Source organism: Ananas comosus, unplaced genomic scaffold (genome assembly GCF_001540865.1).
Source record: "Ananas comosus cultivar F153 unplaced genomic scaffold, ASM154086v1, whole genome shotgun sequence".
Taxonomy (NCBI): domain Eukaryota; kingdom Viridiplantae; phylum Streptophyta; class Magnoliopsida; order Poales; family Bromeliaceae; genus Ananas; species Ananas comosus.
The window spans coordinates 70,630-86,334 of NW_017893393.1; the positions used below are offsets into that span (position 1 = coordinate 70,630).

The following is a 15,705-nucleotide window of genomic DNA, read 5'->3' on the forward strand; positions in this document are numbered from 1 at the left end:
GTCCCNGCCTCCGCCGGTCCCGGGGCGTGACAGTAGTAGCTAGTGATGCATGTTCATGTCTACAGATAGTTGGTTTTGATAGCGATAGGATAGAGGCATGTCGCTGTAGAGTCCTTTCCAGCTTTTCTTACTATCCCTTGCATATTATTTCTGTAGACTTAGTCGGCGGGTCATTGAGGTCGGTGACGGTTCCCACTGAGAACTACTTTGTTTTGCAGTAGTTCTGACACCCAGTTGTTGACACCTTTTTGTAGATCCTTCGTCTGTGGCTGCTGCTGTCGCTGATTCTGGCCGTGGTAAGGGAGTCGTGAGCTAGATTCCTACCACCCTTGGTTGCCGTGCTAGCGGATTACCCGTCAGAGGTAGTGAGTTGTATTCCTGTACATACTTTTTGTTTTGTGCACTCGCTGGAGCGATGTGTGGTTGTTCATGTTTTATATATGCTTTAGTTCTAGCAGCTCTATACCCTTGGTTGTAGCTATAACTTGCTTACAAGTACAGCTATCGCTTCGTATACACGAAAAATTTCTATGTATACGGCAGGTCTGTTGGCGTGCGCGAGGGAACGTTGTAATCCGGGGCGTGACACTTCCACAACGGGAGAGGCTAGGGATCATGGCAAAGGGTTAGCAACTAGCTAGATCCTCCTCGGTGTCATTATAGATGGACCCTTTGATATCTTCCTTTTGGTTTAGCTTGATTGATGTACAATTATATTTGGTTTAGAGATACCTTGGTTGACAAAATGTATCTTCTATTCATATTTATTGTATATCTTGGTATTATTTTTGTACTTGACTCCTTATGTAGAAGGTTTATGTACTCGCTTTGATCGTCGTGTTTAGGATTTGTTCCTACTTCCCTTTTTGTTGTTGTTGTTGCTATTGTTGTAGACGCCTTGTGTGCACCGGGGGTTCTTGGTGTACACGGCAGGTCTGTACACGCACCGGATAGGTTTCCGCTGGAGCATGAGGCGTGACACTAGGGGACCACTATCATCCGAATCCCACTTCCAACAACCGAAATTTTGTAAGTATAAAGGGGTCTACGCTCATAAGAGTATAATAGCCCTAGCATATATATATATATATATATATATATATATATATATAAAGAGAGAGAGAGAGAGAGAGAGAGAGAGAGAGAGAGAGGGGCTCACGAGGGGGGCGAAGGGGGAGGAGAGGGAGAGGAGGTTGGAGAGCGCGGCGAGGGCGGCGGATTTGGAGGAGGAGGCGACGAATCGCCGGACGAGGCGGTCGGCGGCGGCGGAATCAGCAGCGGCGGAGAGCGAGGAGAGCAGCCGGTCGGCGCTCTTCCGCCCGCTCGATCCGCCGGCGGCGGAGGCGATGCAGGCGGGCGGCGATGGCGTCAGGGAGAAGAACGCCGACATCGGCGCACGAGCGTCCGGCCGGTCTATCGAGTAATTACAACTTTACAAGCGGATGAACCATCATTGTTGGGTAATAGTGATTGATTAGTTTAGTTTAGTTTTTTNAGAGAGAGAGAGAGAGAGAGAGAGAGAGAGTTGCGCTAGAATACTATCGATAGCAAACGGGCTCCGTTGCCACCCATTTGTTTTCGATGATGGAGCCTCCAAATCGACGATCAGCACCGTTGAACATGATCTATACCACTTGAAGTGCTTAGAAATCAAATTTCATACATTTTCAATATTGTTCTCTCATCCATCGAGTGGACACAAAATGAACGGCTGAAAATAAATATTCTTTAAAAAATGATGATAGGAGTCTTGTAATCAAGATCAAGAGTATAGATCTTGTTTTAAATAGCTTAAAGAATTTTCTAACAAAAATTCAATTGATTTGGGCATCTTTACGCCGTTAAACGAGAAAACGTCTCATATCGACCATTAAAATTACAAATTTTGTAATCCTTTGATCATTAGGCAAATGATGTAGAAAAGATGTGAAATTTGATTTCTAAACACTTCAAGTGGTATAGATCATGTTCAACGGTGCCAATCGTCGATTTCGAGCCTCTATCATCGAAAACAAATGGGTGGCAACGAAGCCCGTTTGCTATCGATAGTATTCTAGCTCAACTATATATAGAATTAGGCTACTATACTATCTATAGTACCGGAGCTGTAACACACTGAACTTTAGCAAATTACGAGGTTCTAGTGTTAGAATAGTGTTTAGTGCTATTCTTGTTGTTTTTGTAGGTCGTTGCCTGAGTACCGACCCATTCCTCGTGTTGCGGGAATGCGCGAAGGAGAACTTAGCATCAAAACCTCCATACTGCAGGTTTTCGGGTGCTAGGTACCGGTACCAGAGAGAAGGGGTACCGGAACTCCCCTGTATTAACCGAGAAATGCTGCTCTCGGGTTTGGGCTGTTGGGTGGTCAGGTACCAGTACGGCATTGGCCGAGTACCGGTACGCCGCACTGTTTCTGCTTGGCCGAGGCTCGAGTTGGCAGTTTTGTTGAACTGGTACAGGTACTCTTGCCCGCGTACCGATACGCAGTGTAAAAACTGCAGTTCGTGCAGTTTGTGATTTTTGGTGTTTTGAGAGATTTTTTGGGAATTGTTACAACATGTTATATAACCCCCTCATCTCCCCCACAGCACTCTTTGTGCTGAGCTTGGAAAAGGAGAAAGGTAGGGTTTTTCTCCCTTTTTCTCTCTAGATTTCTCTCCCAAACTCCTTTTAATTTTGACGTTTGATCTCTTCTTCATCTTCCTCTTCATGGTGGCAAGCTTGGAGACCTTGGAGGGAGTTTGGTTATAAGGAGAGGAGCTTCTTAGTGGATTTATCTTCAACCCTAACTCAAGATAGTTTGATTTGGAGCTCTCTTGAAGGTTAATACTCTTCTTGCAACTTCTAATTGTGATTTTTGCAAGATTTGGAGATGAAAATCTAATATTGAAAAAATTAGGATTTATTTTGGGAGTTTTTGATTTGTGGCCTTTGGGGTCAAATTGATGGGTGTAGAACTTCCTTTTAGGTGGGATTAGAAGTATCCTAGCCCCCATTTGGAGTTTGGAAGGATTCTACACCATTCAAGGTGAGTTTTGGCCTATTCTTGGGTTAGTTAAAGATTAGCTTATGGGGTGTTCGTTCTTTACTCCTAACCCTCTTAAAAATTCTCTTAGGGTGCTAGGAGTTTGGGAGACAACTTCGTTTGAAGGAACGAAAGGGTTCAAAGATCATACGGTGGGTTTGACCTCACCGAAATGGGTGAACTCCCTCTATGTCTTCCTTATGGTTTTAAGACATATTTAGATGCTTATTCATGCTTAATATGACATACTAGAATTTATAAAAACATAATACATACATGTTATATATAGTCAAATTTGATGCTTTATGTAGTAGATGCTTATATGTGAACTTGTGCATGAACTTGCACAATTTGATGAATTCTCTCTTATGCAACCATAGAAAGCATGTTAGAGCATGAATGTGAAAGTTTTGAGGAGCCCAAGGATCTATCTNATCTGAAATTTAATATTTAAAATTAAATTTAAATTTAAATAATTGAATTTAAAATTAAAATTAAAAATTGAGGTTTGAGTCTAAAATTAGAATCAGCTTTTAAGATGCAGCTTTTTTCTATTTATAATTCTGGAGCTTCAAAATCAGTTTTCTGATTCTAAAAGGTAAAATCAGATTTTAAAAGTGAGGTTGCCAAACGCTCTATTGAGTCGAAAATCACTTTTGAAACTGAAAGTGCATTTTAAAAGTTACGCCAAATACCCCTAGATTTTAAAAAACTGGATTAAAAAAAAGCATCAATTCCCTAAAATAAATGAAGAGAGAGAGAGAAATTAAGGTGAAAAAAAAAAAAAAAGTGGGCTGGCTGGCCCACCCAACCCCACCCCAATCCTCACCCTCACCTCCCACCTACTTTGGTACCTAAGTGTGATGAAAATGAAAATTAATAATATTTTTATAAATTATATAAATATAGATATAGATATAGATATAGATAATTAATAATTTAATTTAAAATTTAAAAGAGGTTAATTAATATCTACAGCGAAGAGAGCTCTCACCAGGCTCTGAATAGATTTTTCTCATTTGGAAAATTTAGTTGGGGAGGTGGTGGTTCGTTTTCACCGCTTCAATTAATAAAATATTTCAAAACCGGAAGTCTAGACTGAAGAGTAGTTATTGGGACGAGCCACCCTGGCCGGTACAGAAGAGTCAGTAAAGCACCACCTATGACCTGACCAGTATCGACCTCCCCATCTCTCTCTCTCTCGTCTCTCTCTCTCTCGGTCGAAAGGTCGAAAGTCCCTCTTTCCTTCCCCTTGTCTCCTTTTTTTTTTTTTTTTTTTTGGTGTATTTTCATATTCTGTTTTGGTTTGCATCAGAAATTTATCAGAGAAAAGAGAGGGAAAAGAAAGTAAGAGAAAAAAAAAAGAAAAAGGAAAGAAGTTGAAGGAGGTAGGAAGAAGAAGAAAGAGATTAAACAAAGATGTCCAGCTCTTTCACGGTTTGTGGGCGGAATCGGGGGTGGTTGGCGCTGCTGTTCCGCACGCCTTTGCGGAGGCGGGCGTGGCGGCTGGACGGCTGAAGCGCGGCGGGGCCCCGTGTTGTGAGGACGAGGGCGGCCGCGATTGATGCTGGGTGGTCCGTCTCTCCAGCGCTACAGCATGCTCAAGATCCGACGCGCTCTCCGAGATCGGCAGCTTCACCGCCACCGACCAGGTCCTCTTCGCCCGCCCTACTTCGAGCATCCCTCATGGTTATTGCTGCTGCTGCTTCCTACTAACTACTACTACTTTCTTTTCTTGTCTTTTCTTTTCCTTCTTCTTTTTGAGTTTATTTTTGTTTATCGCAATTCTAGCAATCTAATAATGACATTGGGCATCACATGTTATACGATGGATGGTTGCAGTCGAGCATCGATTGATTAGAAAATCAAAACATATGCTGTGATTAAAGCTATCTGATTTAGACTGATAGGCTGCCGTGTCTCATTGATTACATGGATTGATAATCGCGCAACACGTCTCAGTTGATCCGTGGCGGTACGAGCTATACCGATGTGTAGTTTTCGTTGAGTTCAAAATTCAGGGCAACTCTAGTTTTGAAGCGGCAGAGTTGGAATTCTTTTGGAAATATCAGTATATCATACTTTTTTAATTGAGGAGGAGAGGGTGAAGGAAAAGGAGGAAGATGAGAGAGGCAAAACAAGAAATGTTTTGACTTAAGCCGAAGCTAATATTGAACAACCAAAAGTTTTGAACTAACATGTGCCTTGAGAATTCTTTCCCTAACTGTCGACATTTGATAAATGTAGGGAGAGAGGGAGCCTATCACACAGGGATTGTTGGAAAATCTTTCTGATCTTTTAGTAAAATTTTCTTTAAAAGCAATTCAAAAGTTTAATTTCAGTTTTAGAAAAATTCCGAAAAAAAATTAAATAATAAGTACTGTAGAGAAAAGGATTAGAAAAGGCCTGTGAATTCCTAGAAACGAGATTGTCCCTCTACGTGCGAGACTTTCCGGTAATCACTTCCAGTGATACAACGTCCACATTCTATCCCGTCGGCACGCTTTCAAGGTGGCGCAAGATGAACCCAACAAGTTTTAGATCTAGTGAAATATTAGAAAGCTTGGTGTAAATCAGCGTAAAAGATCAATGGCGAGAAACAGAAGAAACAGAGGTAGATATTAGGGTTTTGCTCTCAGGTAAGCCCAACTTCAGGTTGAACTCTTGTAACCTCCTCCATTATATATCCAAGGCAAAGATCGTGCTTCAATGGGTCAATTCCGTATGGCGCAAGATAAACCTATGAGTCCGTAATATAAGAGATACGGTTTAGGGCTCCAAAAAAATAAAGATAAAACAAGAAATAAAAATAAAAATAAAATAAAATAAAATAAACCGGGTGTCTGGATCACACGTGCCGCCGCCCGCCCGGCTCGGCTCTCATTTTCTACCAAACAACTAACTTGAGAATGAAGGAGTATATAAATAACAACAACATATTTTTAATTTTCAATGTGGGACTAATCCTCACGTGAAAATCTTAGTACAGACTCCCAGGCAAGGCCCATTAAGTATTGGACTGCCCAAGAGGCCTAATAAGTTTTAAATCACCAAAAGACCTAAATAAAATCTAACATTCCCCTACATGATTTAAAACTTGTGGGGGAAAGGTTTGATTTCTGCATATATTATTTTAAATAGAATTCCCTACAAGAATTCTAATGTGTCTCCCTATAAGCTTTGGAAAGATAGGAAACCTAATCTGAATTATTTGAAAGTGTAGGGGTGCCTAGCTACAGTGAAGATACTTGAGAATAAGAAGAAAAAAATTGGACCTAAGATTGTCGATATAGTTTTTGTAGGTTATGTTCAAGATAACAATGTAAATAGATTTTTAGTGGTAAATTCTGAAATTAGTGAAATTTCTAACAACACTATTATTGAGACTAGATATGCAGTGTACTTTGAAAATATTTTTTCTTTTAGGATTAGAGTAGATAGACCTATTCCAGCTGAGCCTACAGGTAGCTGTAGCAGACCTAAAATAAGTGAACCTATAGGAGAGACTGAGCCTAGGAGAAGTGTCTTAAAGTGGAGAAAATCTTTGGAAATGATTTTTGTGTTCTGCTAGTAGAAGATACTCTATCTACCTTTGACCAAGCTATGAAGTTTGTAGATGCATCATTTTGGAAGGAGGCTATTAATCTTGTGATATAGTCTATTTTACAGAATCATACTTGGGAGTTGACTGATTTACCACTAGGATGTAAGGCTGTAGGTTGTAGATGGATCTTTAAAAAGAAGTTGAGACCTGATAGAACTGTAGATAAGTATAAGGCTAGATTAGTGGCATAAGGATTTGCACAGAAGCCTGGGGTAGATTAATTTGATGTTTATGCTACTGTTGCTAGGATTATGTGTATTAGAGTGTTGAATGTCTTAGCCTCTATCCATGATTTGATTGTTCATAAATGGATATTAAGACAGTCTTTCTGAATGGTGATTTAGTTGAAGAGATTTATATGAAGCAACTTGAAGGCTTTGTAGTTTCTGGGCATTAGAACAAATGTGCAAATTGAATAGATCTTTATATGGACTTAAGCAAGCTCTTAAGTCTTAAGTAGTGGCATTTGAAATTTGACTCTTTGGTTGTATCAAATGATTTTCATGTGAACATGTCTGATGAATGTGTGTATTCGAAAGAATATGATGGACAGATAGTAATCTTATGTTTGTATGTTGATGATATTTTGATTTTTGGTACTAATATGAATATGATATATGATGTAAAGAATTTACTAAATAAAAATTTTGATATGAAAGATCTTGGACAAGCAGATGTTATTCTCAACATGAAAATTATTAGAAAATCGAAAGAAATTATGAGCCAATCTCACTATAGTGGATAGTTATTGAAGAAGTTTGGATACTTTGATGTTAGACCTATAGTGACACCTTATGATTCTAGTGTGCATCTTAAGAAGAATAGTGGATATCCAATAGGTCAAAATAGATATTTACAAATTATTGGATGCTTAGGATATCTGGTAAATTACCCTAGACCTGATTTGGCTTATCCTGTGAACTGATTGAGAAGATATACCCATAATCCAAATAGAGAGCATTGGAATGTCTTAGAAAGAGTTTTGAGATATTGAAGGGGATTATATCCTATGGATTGCATTACATTGGTTTTCCTGCAGTATTGGAAGGATATAGTGATGCTAATTGGATTAGTGATACAACTGATGTAAAGTTGACTACTGGATTTGTTTTTCTCTTAAAAGGAGCAACTGTTTCTTGGAAGTCAACTAAACAATCTTTGATTGGTAGAAGTACTATGAAATCTAAACTCATAGCTTTGGATACTACTGTAACAGAAGCTAAGTGGATTAGAGTTTTTTTATGATTTGTCACTGATGGAGCGACCGTTAGCACCTGTATGTATTTATTGTGATTGTAGATCTGCAATAGATAAGTGTGCCCAAGAGAATGTGGAGACTAAGATGAATAGATTCATGAAAGTGAGACATAAGTTCATTTAGCAGAATTTGAAGGAAAATGTCATGGCATTAGAATTTGTGAGATCTGCGAAGAATTTGACTGACCAGCTTACGAAGAGATTATCTAGGACAGTGATTCTAGAATCGTCGAGGGGGATGGGGCTTAGCCTATAATAGAAGTTACCGGCGACGGCAACCCAACCTGTTACAGGTTCAATGGGTAGAAACAAGTCGAACAGGTAGCTGTGAGGAGCACTATTTTTACAAGTGGATAGGAAGAGCGTTGGCCCTGAATGGTTTCGAGACCTATAAGGCAGGGTGTGACTTTGTCGATTCCCTTTGAGGACCTACTATATGTGTGGAGTCGTGAGGCCGTGACTATGGAAAGAGCGTGATTCCCTAAAACACATATGAAGCGATACTAGTGTATGGCCAGAAAAGCGCTCACCCGCTTAGAACCTAAATGTTTGTACCATGTATGTAGCTTGTGGAAATCTGATTCATGGACCTTGGTTCAAGGCGTAGTCTACCATTGTGCCCTCGGATGTATATTGACAAGCACTAAGTGAAGCTTCAAACCCGAAAGGTATCTTCGCCGAATACGTGGTATAAAAGATCCAACATTCTTTTAAGTTGTTTTGAATTTCAGTTTGTTTATTTGAAGTTTTAAATCATCTGGCGGAATGTTAGATATTATTTGGGTCTTTTGGTGATTTAAAACTTATTAAGCCTCTTAGGTCCAATACTTGATGGATCTTGCCTGGGAGCCCGTACTAAGATTTTCACATGTGAGGATTAGTCCTACATTGGAAAATAAAAGTATGTTGTTGTTATTCATATGCTCCTTCATTCTTAAGTTAGTTGCATGGGAGAAAATGAGAGTTATGCACTCGACTAAACACACATGCAGTCGACTAAACACACACACGCACGGCACGAGCACGAGCCCGGGCGGGCGGCGGCCCACGCTGTCCAGGCACCAGGTTTATTTTATTTTATTTTTTCTATTTTTATTTTTATTTTTATTTTGGTTTTATTTTTTTATTTTTGGAACCCTAACTCGTATCCCATATATTACGGACTCGTAGGCTTATCTTGCGCTACATGGAATTGACCCGTTGTAGTACGATCTTTGCCTTGGATATGAGAAGGTTGCAAGAGTTCAACCTTAACCGAGGCTTTCCTGAGAGCAAAACCCTAATCTTTATCTCTGTTTCTTCTGTTTCTCGCTATTGATCTTTTGCTCTGATTTTCACTGAGTTTTCTAATATTTCGCTGGATCTAAAGTTTGTTGGGTTCATCTTGTGCCACCTTGAAAGTGTGTCGACGGGGTGGAACGTGGATGTTGTATCGCTGGAAGTGATTGCCCGGAAGCCTTGCTTGTGAAGGGGCAATCACGCTTCTAGGACTGTGCCCTGCATGCCTCAATCCACAAGCCTTTTCTAATTCTTTTCTCTACAGTATTTATTATTTAATTTTTTTGGGAATTTTTCTAAAACTGAAATTAAACTTTTGAATTTATTTTAAAGAAAGTACTCTAACAAGAAAAGTATTAGTGAGGATAAATGCACCACCTTTGTTCTTATTATATTCTCTCTTTAGCTGGTTGACTTATTATAATCTCTCTGCTGATTGACTAATGTCGGGCTCGAGTAAACATGAACTTGTTGTCAAGAGGCTTTCAGCATCCCTTATTAGCCATCACTTCACAAAAGCCAATATTATCTAATGAAATTGATATTAAAATTGTGATTAGGGTTAATTTTCCCTAACCTCAAAGAGATTTATTTATATCAAAGAGTTTTACAGTAAAGTCCCTAACATAATTCAAAATTACAAAACTACAAAAGTAATGCAAAATTATAAAAGAATAGTCAACACTCCCTCTCAAGATGGTGTATAGATATTTCTCATGCCCATCTTGTACACAATGTTATTGAAGACTGCTCTACCAACTCCTTTAGTGAGAATATCAGCTAATTGATCACTTGACTTCACAAATGGAATGCGTAAGCTGCCTTTTTCCAAATTTTCTTTGATAAAATTCCTATCGATCTCGATGTGCTTTGTTCTATCATGTTGTACCAGATTGTGAGCAATATTAATAGCTGCTTTATTGTCACAATATAGTATTGATGGCTTCTCATCTGCCATATTAAGCTCTTGCATAAACTTTCTAAGCCATAGAATTTCACTAACACCTTGAGCCATATGTAACGGTCTTAGTGTTTTTGTTCGCAAAGACCATGCGGCGCCCACCTTTCCTGCTCGAAGATGGACAAGCCTTCGTCCCTGTTGCTAGCCCGGACCTTCGCGTCCTACGACTAAGTATGCAAAAGGGAAATAACAAGAGAAACAGGCAGAGGTTCTCTCAAAAAGCTAAGTACTATACTACTTAGAAAATGAGAATTACAGCATATAAACACACTTTCTCTCGTGTGTCTTAGCCTTAGCCAACCCCACTATTTATAGGCCTAATGAGCCTTTTAAACTCACCCACTAGCCACATAACTCATCCACTATTGCATACATAATGAGCCCTCATAATAGCCAAAAGCTCAAGAGTCACCCATAACTTCTATGAGTTTCATAATCCTTGAGTTTCCCACAGCGGGTTGGGTTTGGGTCTCCTTGACAACCTGATTCAATCCATTTTCAACCCGAACTCCCTAAGCAGATTTGGGCTAGGACCGGGCTGCATAGAAATTTTTCAAGTCCCTGACACCCTCCTCCACCTAATGCGCAAGCGTCCTCGTCGTGCGCTGCTTCTGGAACTCGTCGATGAGCGCTTGGTACTGCCAAAGTGTATCCGCCTTCTCCCAACTCGCCTCGCCGAATGGGAGATTCTTCCACTTCACCAAGTACTCAGGATTCGGCACGACCCCACGTCGCCGAATGAGTCGAGTGTCCAGGATGGACTCCGCTTCTTTGTCGAACGAAGTCACCATGGTCGGAGGTGCTCGCTGTGACACTCCTCTACTCGGATTCTCCGCGTTTTCGTTGTATAGCTTCAACCTGCTGACATGAAAGACGGTGGATCCTGAGGTTCGCGGGCAGCTGCAGCTTGTAGGCCCCCTTGCCCACACGCTTGACGACGGTATATAGGCCTTCGTACTTGCGCAGCAGTCTCTTGTGCACCTTCCGCAAGGCTTTGAACTACTGCGGATGAAGCTTGACCATCACGCGGTCGCCCTCGGCAAACTCCCGAGGCTGCCGCTTTTCGTCAGCCCACTTCTTCATCCGTCGCGCTGCTTTCTCCAAGTTCGCCCTTGCAATTTCACCCTTTTCCTGCAAGTTAGTGATAAACTGAAAAGCAACTGGGCTGCGGAACTATTCTCCCGCAGCAGCCGTGTGAGGGGCAAGTGGTTGTCGCCCGATCGCCAACTCGAAGGGGCTGCAGCCTGTAGACTCGCTGCGCCGCAAGTTGTAAGCAAATTGGGCGACATCGAGATGATGCACCCAATCCTTCTGATTGGCACTCACATGGTGCCGCAAGTACTCCAACAGAGCGTTCACCCGCTCCGTTTGCCCGTCGGTCTGTGGATGCCAACTGGTGGAGAAGAGCAACTCCGACCCCAAGATTTTGAACATCTCGGTCCAAAACTTGCCAGTGAACCTGAGGTCGCGGTCGCTCACAATGCTCGTGGGGATCCCCCAAAGCTTGACGATGTGGCTGACGAAGAGGCGTGCCGCTTCTTCAGCCGTGCAATTGGCTGGTGCAGCAATGAAGGTCCTGTACTTGGAAAAACGATCAACCACCACCAGAAGGGACCCAAGCACCCCCACCTTTGGCAAGGCGGAGATGAAGTCCATAGAAATGCTCTACCACGGACGGCTAGGCACAGATAAAGGCTTGAGGAGTCCGCCAGGTCGTTGGTGTTCAACTTTGTCTTGTTGACACACCAAGCAAGTTCGCACGTAGGCCTCCACGTCTTCGTGCATCCGCGGCCAAAAGTAAGCGGCCTCGAGCAACGCCAGGGTTCGCTTCTGACCTGGGTGGCCTGCCCACTTGGAGTCATGGCACTCCTTGATGAGCTCGCGGCGAAGGTTGCCCCACTTGGGCACGTACACCCGTCGCCCCTTGGTGAGGAGCAGCCCGTCGCTCAGCCAAAACCTTCGCGTTTTGCCCTTCTTGACAAGCTGCACCAGATTTTGAGCGATAGGGTCCTCGTTGGTTCCTGAACGAAGTCGATCGCGGAGCGTCCCTTGAAGTTGCCACATGGCTGCAAGTTCAGCCTTGCAGCTGAGAGCATCAACCACGCGGTTTTCCTTCCCGGGCTTGTATTGCATCTCCACGTCGAACTCCGCCAAGAAGTCCTGCTACCTCGTCTGTTTAGGCGACAGCTTCTTTTGCGATTGGAAGTAGCTCGTGGCAACGTTGTCGGTGCGCACCACAAACTTGCTCCCAAGCAAATAGTGTCACTAGGTTCGCAAACAATGCACCATAGCGGTCATTTCCTTCTCCTGGACGGTGTAACGCCGCTCGGTGTCGTTGAGCTTGCGGCTCTCATAGGCGATGGGGTGCCCATCCTGCACGAGGACACCGCCAATGGCAAAGTCAGAGGCATCAGTATGTACCTCAAAGGTGCGACTGCAGTCAGGTAGTCGCAGCATTGGATCCTTCGTCACCGCTCGCTTTAGGTCCTCGAATGCCTCCGTGCATTGAGATGTCCAAATCCACGAGTGATTTTTCTTCAGCAGATCCGTCAACAGGGTTGCTCTCGCAGAGTAGCCCACAATGAAGCCGCGGTAATAGTTGACGAGCCCAAGGAAGGACGGCAACTCGGACACCGTCGTTGGGGTCTCCCATTCACAGATGACTCGTACCTTCCGCTGGTCCATGCGAATCAAGCCTTGGCCTATCCAGTGGCCAAGGAAGTGCACCTCTTCCTTCGCGAATATGCACTTCTCCTTCTTGATGAACAGCTGGTTCTCCTTCAGCACTTGGAAGACGGTTCGCAAGTTCTCGATATGCTCCTCCAAGGTGTTGCTGTATACCACGATGTCATCGCGGTACACCACCACAAAGCGATCGAGATAGGGATGGAACAACTTGTTCATGAGTGTGCAGAAGGTCGCTGGCACGTTCGTCAAGCCGAACGGCATGGCAAGGAACTCATAGGCCCCGTACCTCGTCACGCACGTGGTCTTCTCATTGTCTCCTTCCGCAATCCGCACCTGATAATACCCAGAGTGAAGGTCGAGTTTGGTAAAGTACTTCGCTCCGCCCAATTGGTTGAAGAGATCTACAACCAAAGGAATAGGGTATTTGTTTTTGACCGTTACCTTGTTGAGCGCTTTGTAGTCGATACAAAGTCGCAGGCTTCCGTCGCTCTTCCGCTGGAACAAAAATGGTGCTCCGTAAGGTGCTTTCGACGGTCGAATGAAGCCCGCATTGAGGAGCTCCTTCAACTGCTTTTGCAACTCCTCGAGCCTCCAGCTCTGGCGGGGCCATTCTATATGGCGCTTTCAATGGCGGTTTGGCTCCTGGCTTGAGCTCAATGGCATGATCCACCTCCCGTCTGGGTGGAAGTTGCTTGGGCAGCTCCTTTGGCATGACATCCTGGAAATCTGCCAAAACCGCTCCAATCTCTGCAGGAAGGCCCTTATCGTCGAGGTCCTCGTTGCTTACCTGGCGGATGGTCGTAAGGTAAGTCATCTCACCATGGTTGACACCCTTTCGCAACTGCAATGCAGAGAGGGATTGGGTGCTTACCATTTTCTCCTGGCTTGCTAGGATCATGCATCGGGCCGCCTCGTCCATGATGCTTAAGGCCCCAAGGTATGGCATCGGAACCGCCTTCGACAAAGCCAAGAAGTCCATATCTAGTATGACTTGGAAGTCGTCGATGGGTGCAGCGGTGAAGTTTGTGGTGCCTCTCCAAGGTCCCACCGCAATGGCCACGCCCTTGGCCACGCCTGCAACAGGTTGCGCCTCAGAGTTGACGGCCTTGATCCTGCTAGCATCCTTCTCAAGGGAAAGGCCTATCCGTTTGGCCTCCACTTCGGCAACAAAGTTGTGAGTGGCTCCCGTGTCCACCAATACTCGTGTGGCCCTGCCGTTAAGGGTCACATCGATGTATAGAAGCTCCTTGTTGAGGGGCTTGCTGCTGCTTGCTAGCCCCTGAACCGCGTTGACGAGCCTGAGTGCGCCTATCTTCGTCGGTTCTGCATTGGCCTCGCCCTGCTCGGTCTGGACTGCATTCAACTTCTTCTTGTTTGGGCAGTCCCTCGCCCAATGGTTTTCACCGCAGACGTAGCACGTCAATTTCTTCGGCGGTGGCGCAGGACCCTCTCGCGGCCCCTGCGCTCCTTCTGGTTGCGACGGTCTCCTCCATCTTTAGCCTTGCTTGCTTTGGGCGCCTTGCTGCGAGTTGAATCCGCCCGCTGGTACTTGGGCAGTTTTTCTGCCAAGGCAATTGCGGAGGCAACGTCCTTGACGTCATGCCCCACAAGCTCCTTGTTCGCCCAAGGTTGGAGTCCGTCGAGGAAGAAGAATAAGCAATCTTCCTCCGCCATATTGGTGATGGACAGCATCAACTTGGAGTATTCCTTGACATACTCTTTGAGCGTCCCGGTGTGTTTGAGCCGTCGAAGTTGCTTCCTCGCAAGGTACTCGATGTGCTCGGGGTAGAACTGCGCCTTGAGCTCGCGCACGAAGTCCTCCCACGTCTTCAAGCTGCATTGGCCCTTCTCGGCTTCTGCAGAACACCGACGCCACCACAGCATCGCGTTGTCAGCAAGGTACATGGACGCAGCCTGGACTTTCTCCTCCTCCTTGTCCAGCCGCACCGCCTTGAAGTAGCGCTCCATGTGCCACAGAAAATTATCGACCTTTTTCTCATCGCGGGTACCCCTGAAATTTTGAGCTTCAGGGACACGTACCTTCGAAGCGAACTCTCTTTGGGGTTCGTGGCCACGCGCCACCGCTTTCTCAAGGATCGTTACTCTCGTCTTGAGGTCCTCGACCTTCTCAACTCGGGTAACAAGCTCCTCGATCAGTTTCTTTCGCTCCTCATCACGACGAGTCATGTTGCCTTGGAGCTTTTCGAGTTCGCTTCGAAAGGTCGTCATGGCAGTAACGACGCTTTCCTCCATGATGTGGACATCTTCGTTGAATGAGTTAAAAGTATCAGCCATTTCGGTGTACCTTTCACCCATTTTTGCGATGATGTCCTCCAACAGCACAAGGCAGTCCTCCAACGACGCTGAATCCCTCGTGATTCGCTGAGGGTCTTTACTCTTGCTTCGCTTGGAAAGCTGCTTTGGAGGTTCGCCCCCAACATCGACAACTCCCGCATCGGATGACGACATGGTTCCTCGCTCGAACCTACCTCTGATACCAACTGTCACGGTCTTAGCGTTTTTGTTCGCAAAGACCGTGCGGCGCCCACCTTTCCTGCTCGAAGATGGACAAGTCTTCGTCCCTGTTACTAGCCCAGACCTTCGCGCCCTACGACTAAGTATGCAAAAGGGAAATAACAAGAGAAAGAGGCAGAGGTTCTTTAAAAAAGCTAAGTACTACACTACTTAGAAAATGAGAATTACAGCATACAAACACACTCTCTCTTGTGTGTCTTGGCCTTAGCCAACCCTACTATTTATAGGCCTAAGGAGCCTTTTCAACTCACCCACTAGCCACATAACTCACCTACTATTGCATACATAATGAGCCCTCATAATGAGCCCTCATAATAGCCAAAAGCTCAAGAGTCACCCATAACTCCCATGAGTTTC

At 44.2% G+C, this 15,705-nt stretch overlaps 1 protein-coding gene across 1 annotated transcript; it reads right to left on the reverse strand.

Moving 5' to 3' along the window:
- Positions 1-12,390: 12,390 nt before the first annotated feature.
- Positions 12,391-15,282, reverse strand: LOC109705882. Its single transcript, XM_020226665.1, has 3 exons — positions 14,260-15,282; positions 13,484-14,161; positions 12,391-13,437 (listed from the first exon to the last, which is right to left on the reverse strand). The coding sequence occupies exons 1-3, from the start codon at positions 15,280-15,282 to the stop codon at positions 12,391-12,393; spliced, it is 2,748 nt and encodes a 915-aa protein (XP_020082254.1).
- Positions 15,283-15,705: the final 423 nt, after the last annotated feature.